This window comes from Elephas maximus, chromosome 1 (assembly GCF_024166365.1).
Source record: "Elephas maximus indicus isolate mEleMax1 chromosome 1, mEleMax1 primary haplotype, whole genome shotgun sequence".
Taxonomy (NCBI): domain Eukaryota; kingdom Metazoa; phylum Chordata; class Mammalia; order Proboscidea; family Elephantidae; genus Elephas; species Elephas maximus.
Genome location: NC_064819.1, coordinates 79,996,838 through 80,012,499, shown reverse-complemented (window position 1 = coordinate 80,012,499; position 15,662 = coordinate 79,996,838). Strand labels below are relative to the sequence as shown.

At 42.3% G+C, this 15,662-nt stretch overlaps 2 protein-coding genes across 2 annotated transcripts in view; one reads left to right on the top strand and one right to left on the bottom strand.

Annotated features, from left to right (window-relative positions):
* LOC126077429 (epididymal secretory glutathione peroxidase) overlaps nt 1-2,825 on the bottom strand; it is a 39,225-nt gene extending 36,400 nt beyond the window's left edge. Inside the window, exon 1 of the mRNA XM_049886894.1 lies at nt 2,597-2,825. The gene's annotated coding sequence lies outside the window, so the exon portion shown is untranslated. The remainder of the gene's footprint in view (nt 1-2,596) is intronic.
* Nucleotides 2,731-12,140, top strand: LOC126077422 (glutathione peroxidase 6-like). Its single transcript, XM_049886879.1, has 5 exons — nt 2,731-2,918; nt 5,474-5,627; nt 8,882-8,999; nt 9,564-9,663; nt 11,205-12,140. Exons 1-5 carry the CDS (start codon nt 2,832-2,834, stop codon nt 11,409-11,411), a joined length of 666 nt encoding a protein of 221 aa, XP_049742836.1. The 5' UTR covers nt 2,731-2,831; the 3' UTR covers nt 11,412-12,140.
* The last annotated feature ends 3,522 nt before the right edge of the window (nt 12,141-15,662 follow it).

Below are 15,662 nucleotides of genomic sequence, written 5' to 3'. Positions count from 1 at the left end.
ATTGCAATGCATACTGTTATTGTTAGGTGGCATTGAGTTGTCCCCAACTCATAGTGACCCCATTTATAACGGAACAAACTGTTGCCTGGTCCTGTGCCATCCTCACACTAGTAGGTATGTTTGAGCCCATTGTTACAGCCACTGTGTCAATCCATCTTGTCGAGGGTATTCCTCTTTTTTACTGATTTGTCTAGCACGCATGATGCTGAAATCATCTCTGAAGGAGGATAACAGTTCAGTGAAGTGGGAAAAACACTGGTCTTGAGACTGAAGACCCTGCTCCTAACTTTGGCCAAACTATTACCTGTTCTAGGAGCCCTGGTGGTATAGGGGTTAAAAGCGGTTGGCTGCTAATCCAGTAGTTTGAACCTACCAAAGAGTTACAGCCTTGGAAACCCTGCCAGGCAGTTCTGCTCTGTCCCATAGTTTTACTATGAGTCGGAATCCATTCAACAGCATTGGGTTTTCGGGTGTGTCACTTGTTCTTGAATCTCAGTTTCCTTATCTATGAAGTAAAGATGATTTTTTAGTTCTGTCCAGTTCTAACCTATAAAGATTATAATCAGGGAAGGTGGCAGAGAGTAGATTTCAATCTGGAACATTCCAGCTTTTATAGGAATATTAATATATCAAACTATGGTCCAAATGAGCTCCCTTGCACTGGGATCAGTTTCAAGAAATTTTTTTGGTTCTCTGAGTAGGTCTAGATGGTGAACTTCTTGGGCATAATCTTGTCTCAAGGTCCTGGAGAAAGAAAGACCCTGAACTTTTTGGCCTTTCCCTGAGCTAAAAAAAAAAGCTTGGTTGAAAGCAGAGAATACCAGAAAGATGTTTACCTGTGTTTTATTGACTCTGCCAAGGCATTTGACTGTGTGGATCATAACAAATTATGGATAACATTGCAAAGAAGGGGAATTCCAGGACACTTAATTGTCCTCATGAGGAACCTGTACATGGATCAAGAGGCAGTTGTTCAGACAGAACAAGGGGATACTGCATGGTTTAAAGTCAGGAAAGGTGTGTGTCAGGGTTGTATCCTTTCACCATATTTATTCAATCTGTATATTGAGCAAATAACCCAAGAAGCTGGGCTATATGAAGAAGAACATGGCATCAGGATTGGAGGAAGACTTATTAACAACGTGCAGTATGCAGATGACACAATCTTACTTGCTGAAAGTGAAGAGGACTTAAAGCACTTATTGATGAAGATCAAAGATTACAGCCTTCAGTATGAATTACAGCTCAACATAAAGAAAACAAAAATCCCTATAACTGGACCAATAAGCAACATCATGGTAAACAGAGAAAAGATTGCGCTTGTCAAGGATTTCGTTTTACTTGGATCCACAATCAACACCATGGAAGCAGCAGTCAAGAAATCAAACTATGTATTGCATTGGGCAAATCTGCTGCAAAAGACCTCTTTAAAGTATTAAAAAGTAAAGATGTCACCTTGAAGACTAAGGTGCACCTGACCAAGCCATGATGTTTTCAATCATCTCACAATGCATGCAAAAGCTGGACAAGGAATAAGGAAGACTGAAGAAAAATTCACGCCTTTGAATTATAGTGTTGGGGAAGAATGTTGAATATACCATTGACTGCCAAAAGAACGAACAAATCTGTCTCAGAAGAAATACAGCCAGAATGCTCCTTAGAAGCAAGGATGGCGAGACTACATCTCACATACTTTGATCATGTTATCAGGAGGGACCAGTCCCTGGAGGACTTCATGCTTGGTAAAGTAGAGGGTCAGTGAAAAAGAGAAAGACACTCAATGAGACGGATTGACAAAGTGGCTGCAACAATGGGCTCAAGCATAATAATTTTGAGGATGGCACAGAACCAGGCCGTGTTTCTTTCTGTTGCACGTAGGGTTGCTATGAGTTAGAACCAGCTCCACCACACCTAATAACTATATATATATATATATATGTTTACTGGAGAGGGAATTTTTTTCTATAGTTTCTTCATTCTCATTCCTTTTCAAGTGAATTGCTCATTTCCTGTAGGGCCGTTTTTCTTCTAGACTTTTAAGCAGTATTGGTATAATAAACATTAATCTTTCCTCTTTACACTGAGGATATTTTTCACCCAGTGTCAATTTTCTCCTGACTCTCTTATAACATAAGTGGTACTAGAAACTTTAGAAAGATCTTTTGTTTTTTAAGCTGTGATAAAAGCATTGTGATGTGCTTTGGAATAACTAAACTCAAACTATCTGGCAGTGGCTTTACTTCCTGGATATCCAGGTACGAAAAAGCCGCACCGCTGTCTTCCAGTGGATTCTGACTTACAGTAACCCTATAGGACAGAGTAGAGCTGGCCCATAGGATTTCCAAGGAGCTGTTGATGGATTCGAATTGCCGATCTTCTGCATGGCAAAAAAACAAAACAAAACTCACTGCCATCGAGTCGATTCTGACTCATAGCGACCTTATAAAACAGAGTAGAACTGCCTCATAGAATTTGCAAGCAGCGCCTGGTGGATTCGATCTGCCCACATTTTGGTTAGCACTCAACCACTACGCCACCAGGGTTTGCATGGCAGCCTAGCTCTTAACTGCGCCACCGCGTAGGAAGTGACACTCACCTGGAGAGGGCAGGGGCAGTATCTCAGATTCTGGAACGCGTGCGAGTCCCATCTCCCCAGTGCCCTGGGGAGGGGGGCGCAAGCGAGGGGGGAGGGGCTAGAGGGAGGGAAAGGGTGGGACCGAATGCCGCCCTGCGATTGGAGGGCGAGTCTTCAAACTGGTCCCTGCCAGGGGCTCAAAAGGGGCCGAGATTCCGCTGGATATCAGACTCGTTGGGACCTCCTAGTACGAACCATGATCCGGCAGGTCTGGGCTTCCTATCTTTTCTCGCTGTTGCTGGTGGGCTTTGTTCAGCCGAGCCCGAACCAGGAGAAGATGAAGGTGAGTGTCCCGCAGGGGACCCAGGTGGATCTGAGCACCTGAAGACTAGCTCGGCCTCCAGGGATGCAAGGAGCTCTTCCCTCCCCTGTTCTCTAAGGAAGAGATCCGCCTTCCCAGCTCTTCCCAAACTTCTGCGTCTGCGGCAGGGCCTCTCCTAAACCGACTGTCTCTCAAGTGGACCTTCTTCTCCTCTGTGCTTGGGGTTCATCGAGACACGCGTAGACCGTGGACAAAGCGTACATTCTCCTTCCTGTTTATTTCTGGGGGCCGCTTGATAGGCCAGAGCCAATCTCCAGACTTGTCTCAAACTTATCTAAGGAGCAGCCTTCTGGTTCCCGGGAAATGGGGCGGGTCTTGAAAGGCAAAGGGATTGAGAAGAAGCTAGACCTGATCTCTAGGAGAGGCTGCTCGGGCAGAAAGCAGGAAGAGGGAGAAAAGAAGCTGGTACGGGAATGTGCTCAGAGGGGTTCCAGGGTCAGAGAAAGAAAAGCTTTTTTTTTCAGGGAACAATAAAGTATATAAGGCTATGATGGCTGTCAGCCAGTTGTAATCATAGAGGAGATGGTTGTGGTGAGGTGGAGACAAGGCTGCGATCTGAGGAAGAGAATGTGCTCTTAGGTCTTAGTTCTGCCCCAAATTGCCTGACACCCATCAGAAAGCCCCTATACTGGATCTCAGCTGCCCTGGTAAAAGGTGTGTGTATATGTCTAGGGGTTTATGAGGTGGGGTTAGGAGTTGAGGCTGAAGTAGATGATTTGAGGCAACAAGTGCTAACTTTAAAACCACACAAATTCATTCAAAAACTTGAGCCTCGCTGTGGCCTTAGACCTGTCACATATCTTGTATTGGTTTCTTCCTCCCATCTATAAAAGATGAAGAACAATGCCCATCTGGTAATGCAGGGCATCTCAGAGTTTAGCTTGCCTATGAATCATGTAAAGAGCTTGTTGTAGAACAGATCTCTAGGCTCTAACCCCATAGCTTCTGATCCTGTAGCTCTGAGGTAGGGCCCAGGCATTTGCATCTCTAACATTGCTCCCAAGGTTAGTCCTCAGACAACACTTGAATTAGCTCTGTTATTGAGTTCATGTGAAGACTAAGATGATGCATGTAAAATCAACAGCTGGTACCTGCAGTAAGATTACTCCCCCTCTCTGAAATAAAAAAGCAATCTCCAAAGTGAATTTCCAGGTCTGTATCAGTCACTGCTTCCTGAGTAGGTGTGAGTTCTGGATGTAGAAAATTTTCTTATGAAAAGCTTATGTTTTCGGGTATCCTGACCTCTTCAGACAGACCTAAACAAATTGAAGCAGAATCAAAGAATATGGGTGAGCTGGAAAGGAAGGATTGGAGACTTTAAGTCTACAATTTTCCTGGGACCCTGCATTCCAGCTTACAGAGTGATTTCCATGTAGCTTTCTACTGCAGTAACAAGAAGGGCAAATGCTAGAAATCGTTTAGCACAGAGCAATGTTGGCATGAAGGCAAGGAGAATGCAGGCACATAGATGGCAACCCCTTCACAGGGAGTTCCTTAGGGTGATGCTCCCAAATATATGGACTTCTGTGTGTGCGCAGGTGTGAATGGATGTATGGACACTTAGGAAAGGGGCTTGCCCTAGAGGGAACCTCCTTCTCGCCAAGAATAGTGAAAGAACAGCTATTGCCTGGTGTCCTGGTGTCAGTATTTACAGACTTAAGTAGATGATAAATCTTCTTGCCCCACTTTCACCATAGAAGCTCACCTATGGGTATTCCTTCACTGCGTGGGGCAGACCTTGGTGAACTAAGATCCCACATACCCCAAATTATATTACTTTAAAACTCTAAGACTTTCCTCCACATCTCCAGGAAGTCTGTCTAGTTTAAATCCAACCCCTCTTATAACAAGAGCTTGGTCTTTGGTTCCAGGCTCAGTCTGCCTTTTAGCCTTGGTATGCCTGTTGATAGGAAGTTTCCTCCCTAGGCTTTATAATTTATAATCCCCCATTCCTGAGCAGTCTAAATTGTTTCTCCACAATATAAGGATAAGAAGAGGGGGATTGGTAACAGTGAGCACCCCATAGGCAAACTTTGAAAAGATTCTTCAAGGGGATCAAGAGAAGGGTCATGTTTTGGGCCTGGCTTTGGGAAGGAAATTACAATATAAGAACACATAAATGATAAATTAATGTAGAACTTATTTCTATTATGATAAACTCTGCAAAAGTCTATTAAGAATATTTGAGAAGGGATGGATGACTGGAGGTGGGAGTAAGGATGTAGGGGAGGGTGCATTGCCAGAACAGAGGTGAGATGTATTAATTTTCCAGAAATGGGAAGAGCATTATGAAGCTTGTTCCTCCACAAAGAAAGAAGAAGAAAAAAAGTCAGAAGACATAAATTCTAGTAGTGGTGTGAACCCGATTATAAATATTACTTGAAAAGTCTCTTCAGTTCTCAGAGTTTCAACTTATTGCATGAAAGGTCTTTGAGTATTTTGAAAAAGTTTACAGGTATTTGGGAATTGTTTATTTTACTATTGCATCTTTATGATTATTTTTTATTACATTTCAGATGGATTGCTACAAAGGGGTGACAGGCAACATCTATGAGTATGGAGCCCTCACTCTCAACGGCGAGGAATATATCCAGTTCAAGCAGTATGTGGGCAAGCATGTCCTCTTCGTCAATGTGGCCACCTATTGAGGCTTAACAGCTCAGTATCCTGGTGAGAACTCATGTTTCAACTCTTTTGGAACTAGCTTTACCAGATGGCCATATTCTATTTACATATTCTAATTACAGAAATTTTTGCTAGTGTATTCTTTTGGTGGCAGAGGAGAGATATGATTCCATTCCCCTATGTCCTACCACTGCTCTGCTCCTTAGACTACCAGAAGAATTCTCTCTACACTTGAGAACTAAGATTGAACCAAAGACCACCAGAAACACACCTATAGTTGAACAAGTTGAGTTTGTTGCTCAGTGCTACCTGGGAGAACATACACTGTAGGGAATTATAGGGCTTCTTAGTAAGGCATTAGAAAGAACTTATTATAGTGTCCGGCCTTGTGTTAGGTGATTTGGGGAAGGATTCAAGGAACTGAAGTTTTGCTCTGGATTGGATGCTGTCAGGAAATGGGGGCAATTCTGTGATTGGATATCTTAGTAAATCATATCTACACGTAGGGAGGAATAAAGCAAGACTAATGCACCTCAAGAAGCCCTGGTGGTGCAATTGTTAAACACTGACAGTTTGAACCCACTCAGTGGCCACATGAGATGAAGACCTGGCAATCTGCTTTCATAAGAATTACAGCCAAGAAAACCCTATGGGGCAGTTCTACTCTTATATGGGGTTGCTGTGCGATAGCTGTGAGTCAGAGGCCAACTCGACAACAAAAACAAAGCTGTAATAGTAAAGAAGTGTCAGTCACTCATATTGGCAAGAATGAGGGATGTTTGGTCCCTTTTTTGGCTTGGAAAATGTTCTTGTTTTGCCTGTGTTCGGACATGATTACAGAGTGGTCTTATTTTTGCCCTGATCATTTATGGTCACAGGTTATATGTTATTGATGTTTTGTGAAATTGTTTGTGTTCGACAGGAGAATACCAAGGCCTAGCTATGATTTCCAGACTAGATCTTGCCTGTCAGGGGTTGCTTTTATATTTCTTATTGGTGACTCCTGGTAACAACAGGAGATAGGATTGATCTTTGGGAAAAGATTTTGAGATCAATGGGCATCTCAAAATGACAGAGAAGAAGGGAATGTGGTTTTCTATCTGAATACCTTTGGGGTAGTGTGAAGGCTGGCGAGGTGACTGGTAATATGGGAGAATGCTCCATCTCTCCACACTTGGCCCAACTTTCTATAGTGGCTGAGGTAGATTTTTCTTTCTTTGTGCGCTCATCAAGAAGAGTTTGAGTTTCCTGGTTATCCAGAAAAGGTGATTTAAAGTTCTATACGGATTATACTAGAGACAGATGCTGTTCTTGACATGACAAGGACTTTATTTTCTGCTTTAGGTTTAATTTAAACATGTTATATGTTGAATAGGCGATACATTTACAAAATTCAAAAGATACAAAAGGTTTTACAATGAAACCTTTTATGTTCCCTTCCCTTTAGGTAACCATTTGCACCTTGCTTTTTCACATGGTAAAATATCTTGGAGATTATTCTATAACAACACGTAATGAGTTTCCTCATTCACTTCTAAGGTATATAATTTTCCATTACTTTGCCGCGATATAATTTATTGAATTACATAGTTAGTGAGGATTTAAAAGTGTATCTCATTCAAATTACACTCCAGATGAGGAAAATAAGAGGAAACTTGCCAAAGGACCAGAATCAAGGTCTGTGAAGTATTTCTACTATTCCAACCGACCAACCAGCTGCCGTCAAGTTCATTCTGACTTCCGGTGGCCCCATATGTGTGAGAGCAGAACCATGTTTCGCAGGGTTTTCAATGGTTGATTTTTCAGAAGTAGATCACCAGGCCTTTCTTCTGAAGTGCCTCTGGGTAGACTCAAACTTCCAACTTTTTGGTTAGCAGCCAAGCATGTTAACTGTCTGCTCCACTCAAGTACTCTATTTCTGCTTTAAGAAGGAAACATTCTTTATATTTATGTATTTCCCCTTTTTTAAATTGTGCTTTAGATGAAAGTTTACAGTTGAAGTTAATTTCTCATACAAAAATTTATACACATATTGTTATGACACTAGTTGCAATTTCTGTAATGTGGCAGCACACTCTCCCTTTCCACCCTGGGTTTCCTGTGTCCATTCAACCAATTCCTGTCCCTTCCTGCCCTCTCATCCTGCCTCCAGACAGGAGCCGCCCATTTGGTCTCATGTATCTGATCGAACTAAGAAGCATACTCCCTATGAGTGTTATTTTATGTTTTATAGTGCAGTCTAATCTTTACTTGAAGCGTAGGCTTCGGAATGGTTTTAGTTCTGGGCTAACAGAGTGTCTGGGGGCCATGGCTTTGGGGGTTCCTCCAGTCTCAGTCAGACCATTAAGTCTGGTCTTTTTACGTGAATTTGAGTTCTGCTCCACACTTTTCTCCTGCTCCATCAGGGACTCTCTTTTGTGTTCCCTGTCAGGGCGGTCATTGATGGGAAGGAAATATTCTTGATTGCTAAAGATAAGAGGGAGATGTGTGTGGACAATAACTGAGGAAATACATAAAAATAGAGAGCCACTCTCTGTATAAGAGCAGGTTCTTAGGGGAGATGCCAGCAGGTAGAGCTGAGTCTCAATGGTACTGTTTGGTGCTCCTCAAAGGGACTAATAAATTTGACCTGAAAATGACTAAGATGGAAATAATGCTCCAAGCCTAGGCAGACAAGTTGGACAACTTCCTGGTAGTGGTAAGGAGCAAGTTAGAGTTTGTGCCCTGGAGTGCCAGTGAGGATTCCAGGGGAAAAGGCATTAGTTAGGTCACTAGAATTGATAAGAGAGCAGAGAATACTGTGGAGCTAGGCTTCAAATTTCTCTGATTCCCTCTGCCACTCCCAGGTTAGAGCACCAAAGTGTGCTCCTGGGAATGTGACTGTAGTGCCCCCATAATCCTCAAGTTGTGTCATTATGGAGCAGACTGGGGTGGGGGTGGAAAAGATTTGCCTTTTCCTTAAAAAAATTTTTGCTCAGTCCACCAACTAAGGAAGGAAGTGGCTTTCAAATATGGCTTCTCTTCTGAATCAAATAGGACCCCCATATAGGACCAACCAACCTGTGTTTTCTAAAAATTGTTCCCATTGAATTTTGAAGTACAGCCAGTTGTGAAAAATACTGTGTGAGAAAAAAAGCAGCCAAAGAATTCTGGAAACCTGTCAATCTCTATAACCTTGAACCTTTCTTTTTATAGTATTCAATTTCTTTAGGTGTTAAATGGAAAAACCCAATGATGTTTCTCTGATCAAAGCAGGGATGCTGGTCAAGCTACCTATGCTTTCTGTTCTCTACCTACAGAATTGAATGCACTACAAGAGGAGCTGAAGCCTTTTGGTCTAGTTGTATTGGGCTTTCCTTGCAACCAATTTGGAAAACAAGAACCAGGAAAGAACTCAGAGATCCTTTCTGGACTCAAGTGAGTGCCTGCAGACGTCTTGCCAGGACTTTCCCTCCCCTCTCTGCCTAGAGGCCCTCCATTCTGGAAACTTCTGGTATGGATGGTAGATTAATAGGTTCAAGAACATCACCATGATGCTTTGAATTCTTTCTGGCCCTTGTGGCAATGCTGAAGTAGTCTCACTAACTTTGAGTTCTTTGATGGTGAGACCAGGGAAACATATAGTGGAAAAGCAGCACAGAGATGCTGGTTCCGGAGTTGGAAGGTTAGGAGAAAGAAGAGAATGAAATGGAAACAAATCATGAGGAGACTGAGGGGAAAGAGAAGGGGTTTATTTCCATTTCCTGTAATCAAGCTCAACTAAGGCCTTCCAATATTCTTGGAATTCTCCATTGGCTCTATAAAGCCTATTGCATGAAGTCCTGATACCCAGATACCTCTCTTTCTTCACCTTCCCTATCTACAACCTCTCTCCCTTTATGTCTCATTTCCTTTTTTTTTTTTTGGCAAAATTGTGGTAGCCATTACTATACACCGTTGTCTTAATTTGAACCCTCCTGGGAACACTCGGGTTCGTTGCAGGTACGTGCGTCCAGGTGGTGGCTTTGTCCCCAATTTCCAGCTCTTTGAGAAAGGGGATGTGAATGGAGAAAAAGAACAGAAGATATTTACTTTCCTGAAGGTGAGTGAACATAATTTTGGTATAGATTGTTCAGGCAGGGATGCACTGAAAGCAGTGGGGCTCATGTCTGGGATTGGGGGTGGACTCCTTGGAAGGAGATGCTCAAATAAGTTCAGAGATCATGGCAACAACTATTGTAGGGCTCTGAGTTCAAGCAGAGGAAACACATAATGTTTGTATGATAAACTTTTTTTTTTTATAACTTTTATTGTGCTTTAAGTGAAAGTTTACAAATCAAGTCCGTCTCTCACACAAAAACCCATATACGCCTTGCTACACACTCCCAGTTACTCTCCCCCTAATGAGACAGCCCGCCCTCTCCCCCCATTCTCTCCTTTCGTGTCCATTTTGCTAGCTTCTAACCCCCTCCACCCTCTCATCTCCCCTCCAGGCAAGAGATGCCAACACAGTCTCAAGTGTCCACCTGATCCAAGAAGCTCACTCCTCACCAGCATCCCTCTCCAATCCATTGTTCAGTCCAATCCATATTCAGTAGGGGAGGTTAGCCCATGTAAGAGTGGACGTACATACTCTTGTCAAAAAAGAGTTTATCAAATCAACAAAATTGATAAGCTCTTTTTTGACAAGAGTATGTACGTCCACTCTTACGTGGGCTAACCTCCCCTACTGAATAGTAATGATTTATTTATTCAACAATTGTTTATTGAATCCCTACTAGGCTATGCAATGAGTTAACAAATATTAATAGGAGCTCATATCTAGTTGGGAGACAAACATAGAAATGCCTATGTAAGCTGCCATGTGGTGTTTTTAGAGTCACAGAATGTTAGAGCTGCAGAAGACCAGCATGGAAGGGCCCCTGAGGATCTCTTAGTCCACTGATTTCTGAATGCTGGCCTATGGAATAAGGCTGGATCTTGTTGAAATTTTCACTCATTCATACCAAAATGAGAAAAAAAAAGGACAACATTGGGAGTTTTTCTGTAAAACTTAGTTGAATGTAAAAGACCATCCTTTATTCTGATATTAAGTTAAAACATATGAAATTGCCAGTTTCATTGTTCAAAATGATGATACGGGAAATTTTATATGGTTCAACCCAATATTTAAAAATCCTTTCATTTTTAAATTTTAATTTTCTTTAAAATTTTTTATTGTCATGATGAATGCTGGTAATTTTCCTTTACTCTCTAAAAAAATACTCATTGAACTTTTACTGGCCTATGGAGTCCCAAACTCTGGGAACAACTACACTAATCCAAGCCATTATTTTTCAGCTAAGGAAACTAAAGCTAGACAAATTATATATTCTTTTTCTGAAGCACTATGGTATAATCATGAAAATGGGGGGGAAGCAGGGAAAGGAGGAATGTGTTCTGTTTAGCAACATGCTGTCTAACTCTTGGTTGCTTGAATAGTAGTAGTTGTATTGTCGATGATTCATTGATATGTCTGTGGTTGATTGGGAGGATGTCAGGTAGTTAATAATTGATATATATTATGGTGAGTAGACTATATAGGGGTGGGGACCAGACAGAAGCAGAAATAAACATTTTTTATTTTTCATATCTCTGCTGCAGAACTCCTGCCCTCCCCCCTCTGAGATTTTGGGCTCATCAAGCCAACTCTTTTGGGAGCCTATGAAGGTCCATGACATCCGCTGGAACTTTGAGAAGTTCCTGGTGGGACCTGATGGAGTCCCTGTCATGCGCTGGTACCATAAGGCTTCAGTCAGCACAGTCAAGTCAGACATCCTCGAGTACCTGAAGCAGTTTGAAACCCAGTAGAAAGGGCCAGAGAGTGGCAAAAGTAGCAACCCTTCCTCCCACCTGAAGGACCTACGTAACTAAGAATCCATCTTCGCTCTGCACTGCTTCCAGCCCAGCCTACATATGACCAAACCATCCTGTACTACCAAAGCACCTGCATATGTGTGTGTTTGAACAATTAGAAATGGGAAACCTATCTCCCCAATTTTCTCTTCCCAAAGTATCAATTTTTCTTCCAATCCATTCCAAATGAAATCAAGGTAGATGGTTCAGATTACCCCATGATCCTCAAAAAGCAATACCCAGAAGCTCTGACACCTACTCTTTTCCCATGCTGACGTTTTAAAGAAAGCAGGAACTGGCAACAAGATTGTCTGGGTCCCCTTCATAGCCTCTTGTCTCCTAGAAATTAGGTATGCATTGTGACACTCTTTCTCTCCCTATGCAGTCCTCCTTCATTGCCCTGACATCCTGTAGTTGTCCTGTAGGACCTCTGAAGGCAGGGTGAAAGCAGGAACCTCACCTTACATGAAGGGAGGGACATATCCATGATGGTGGGTCCTAAAGCCCTTCTAGGTCAGACCCTACCAGAACCTTCCCTGGTGCCTGTCCCTTAGTGCATTCAGGTCATGGCACCTGGGCAGGGATGTCCCTTCACTCTGGACGATGGGCTGTCTCCTCTCACCCTGGGTCTCTCCAACTTTGGAGTCATCATTGTCTCAAATAAAAAATAAAAAAAAATTTATGCAGCAGATGGGCTCATTGTGGTGTTTCTCTAATCTCATATTATGCCTAGAGTCATACTCCTTCTTCCTCTCTCACTTTGTCCCTGATCCCTTGACCACTTAGCTTAGTTCTTCAGTATTTTGCTTTTTCAAAAGCTCTCTAGATCCCTCCTTGGCCCGTTCAAAAGCAGTAGGCAGCATCAATGGCTGGGCCTGGATGTTCACAGTGATGCTGTGACAGTGAGCACAGACCTCTTGGAATCAGGGCCCCTCTGTACACTCCCAGTCAGGTCTCCTGAGGGACCCCTAATTAATTAATTAATTAATTAATTCACACTGTTAAAATCTAAAAACACATAAAACCAGAAGAAAAGCACACCAAAAAAACCACTCCTTATCAGATGATCAAAGAGTCAGCTAGGAATGACTGTCTGCTCCATACAGTTTTATAATTAAAATGGAACTTGTTTATATGGACGTGTATTTTAAAAAATCATTGGTAGAAACTAAGGAAAGAGAAGATTAGGTAAGGGAAGGGAAATAAAATAGCTGTTTCTTTTTTTCACAAATTGTTTCGAACACAGGTACTTATACTTTAAAATATATTTTGCACTTATGAAGTGCAGAAAATTTAAATACCAGGGTAAAATATCAAACAATACAGGGGGTTATAATCCTGCTGTGCACCTAAATAAAAATGCAATCCCCTACTTGATCTTTTTATAGCATCATGAATATTGCTAAACTAAGCCAGACACAGCAGAGCCAGCAGTGATTATAAAGATCCTAAAATTCATAGGCAGTAAACACACATGAGAAATTGAAAATAATTTGATATTTTGTCTTCTTGAACTTAAAACCTAGGACAGAAAATGGATTTTTTTTTTTTCTTTTAATTTTACCATTTAGGCTGGAAATCCTGGTGGCCTAGTGGTTAAGTGCTACGGCTGCTAACCAAAGGGTCGGCAGTTCGAATCCGCCAGGCACTCCTTGGAAACTCTATGGGGCAGTTCTACTTTGGCCTATAGGGTCTCTATGAGTCGGAATCGACTCGATGGCACTGGGTTTGGTTTGGTTTGATTGGCCATAGCCCATTGGATTTGGTTCTTCCATGAATCTCTTACTAGGCACTATTAAAACCCTGGTGTCATAGTGGTTAAGAGCTACAGCTGCTAACCAAAAGGCAGGCAGTTCAAATCCATCAGGTGCTCCTTGGAAACCATATGGGGCAGTTCTACTCCGTCCTATTAGTTTGCTATAAGTCATAATTGACTCAACGGCAACGGGTTTGGTTTTTTTGGGTTTTTTTAATGGCAGTTGTGAAGGCAGTGAGGGGATTACAGAAGGGTCAGGCACAGAGCAATTGGCTCACCCAGCGACTCTTAGATTTCTAGCTCTATCTTCTCAGTGCTATGTCTACATTTTGGTATATTCGAGGTACATGGATATCATGCTCTGAATTTAGGTTCCAAATTTTTGATAAGGTTGATGTGGAACCAATAACCTCTGTTCCAAACTACTCCAACTTGGAATTCAAATCCTAAAAGGAAAGGAGAAAGGAATGATGAGAACTGCCACTGACAAAAAATGGGAACTGAATGAGAAGAAAACCACTAGATGTAACTGTTTGTACAGCCACAAGCAACACTAGTAAATACATAATGAGCAAGATTATCAGTACCTGTCCATTGGACCTCCAATTTTCTTAACATCTAGGATGCCTCTGGTCCTTTAGAAGTTGACTCTACTGGGTCTCTGGTCCATCTCTTCTCAGACATTCTCTATTACGCCCAGTCTCAGACCTCAATGTGAACTCATCCCTTTCTCCCACAAACACTCAGGTCTTGCCCTTATAGCAAAAGAACCAGTTACCAGTGGTGTTGAAAAATGCATGTCTCATTTTTTGAGTTTCTTCTAAATCTCTGAGGGTCTTGATAACCTCCAGAGACCTTAATAGTTTCCAAAAGAGTTTTGGATCCCTTACTATTCTCATATCAGGACAATCAAGCCTAAACCAGTAATCTCAAGTTCATGTACAGAGCTGAACACTCCAGGAAAACAACATTTCCCACTAATGAAAGAGGGGAATTTCAACCTTCGGTTTGAGCATATTACACTTGAAGATTAGGGAGAGGTCTCAATCCACATCTGTGCTGAGAAATCCAGGCTCTATATATTCCTGGTGCCCTCCAGTGGCTGTCCCTGAACAGAAAACAGACATTATTGTCCTGGGGACAGCCAAGACCAGGGAAATGAATAGATCTTCCTATCCCAGAAACCAAAATTACCTTGCAGTTCGAAGTGAGAGTACGTGAGGGGTAGCTATGGGGTCAACGGTCCTGATCAGAAGGTAACTAATAACAATACTAATGATAAACTCTTTACAAAGAGAGGATCAAGAGATAAGCTTGTTCATTCTCTCACTCCGCACTCCCCACCTCAATTCCTATAACAGATCTTAGTCCCCAGGGAAAGTCATAACATGAAACCTCCTGGGAGGGGGTGAACTGCCAGAGTTGTCTCAGGACTCCAGGTCCATTATAGTAGTTAAACTTTACTACTATTACTATCACGGCAATTATCACCATTATCTTTATTGGTACCATTTTTCACTGCAATTTTTTTTCTTTGAACCAGTAGTTCCCAGACCTTTTCATGCAAATCAGATAAACTGGAACTTATCTGTCCCAAGCCCAGGCATCTTCACATAAACCTAAACCATAAAAAAACAAACCTGTTGCCATGAAGTCAATAGGACAGAGTAGAACTGCCCCAGAGGGTCTCCAAGGAGCAGCTAGTGGATTTGAACTACTGACCTATTGGTTAACAACCATAGATCTTAGCCAGTATGCCAGCAAGGCTCCCACATAAACTCATTGCCATGTAAACCACCTAAAAGGCATCTAGAATCACTAGGTCTCCACTGATTGCAAAGCTTTTGGGGAGAGTCTCCAGCAGGGTGTGGAAGTTTTAAGTCCCAGATAACCAGGACTCAGATCCTTTCTAATCATCCACTCCCAGATTTGCTGAGCAGCCCAGTCCTGAAGGTAAGACTCCAATACAGTCTTTCCCTTCCCTGTGGGCTGTATGGACATTGGTGGTTATTGACCTTTAAGGATGCTCATGTTAGTTCTGGAGTTGGAGTTCCAAAATTTCTAGGAAAGTGTAGCCATCCCAGAATACATCAAAGTCTTGATCCTGTGGTCTCATGAACACTCCTTGACTTGTGCTCCAATCGTTGTAAACAGAACCTGAAAAATGATTCAGGCACATACCACTTATTGAGAGTAGTCTCAGGAGAAAACAAACCATTGAAGCAGGGCAGGGCAGGGGAAAGGAGAGAAGTATAGACAAGATTTCTCCTGGATTTTAGCTTCAGTATAAATGGCACTATAGTCAGTCCCACCTTGAAGCAAGAGGGCTGGTCTTTTGTAACCCATGCCAGTCAGTCGTTAGCTATGGGCTAACCCCTGCCCCTCAGAGGCATAACTCCCAGGTGAGGTGACTGATTTTGTCTATAGGAAAATCTCTGGAGAAGTCTGAG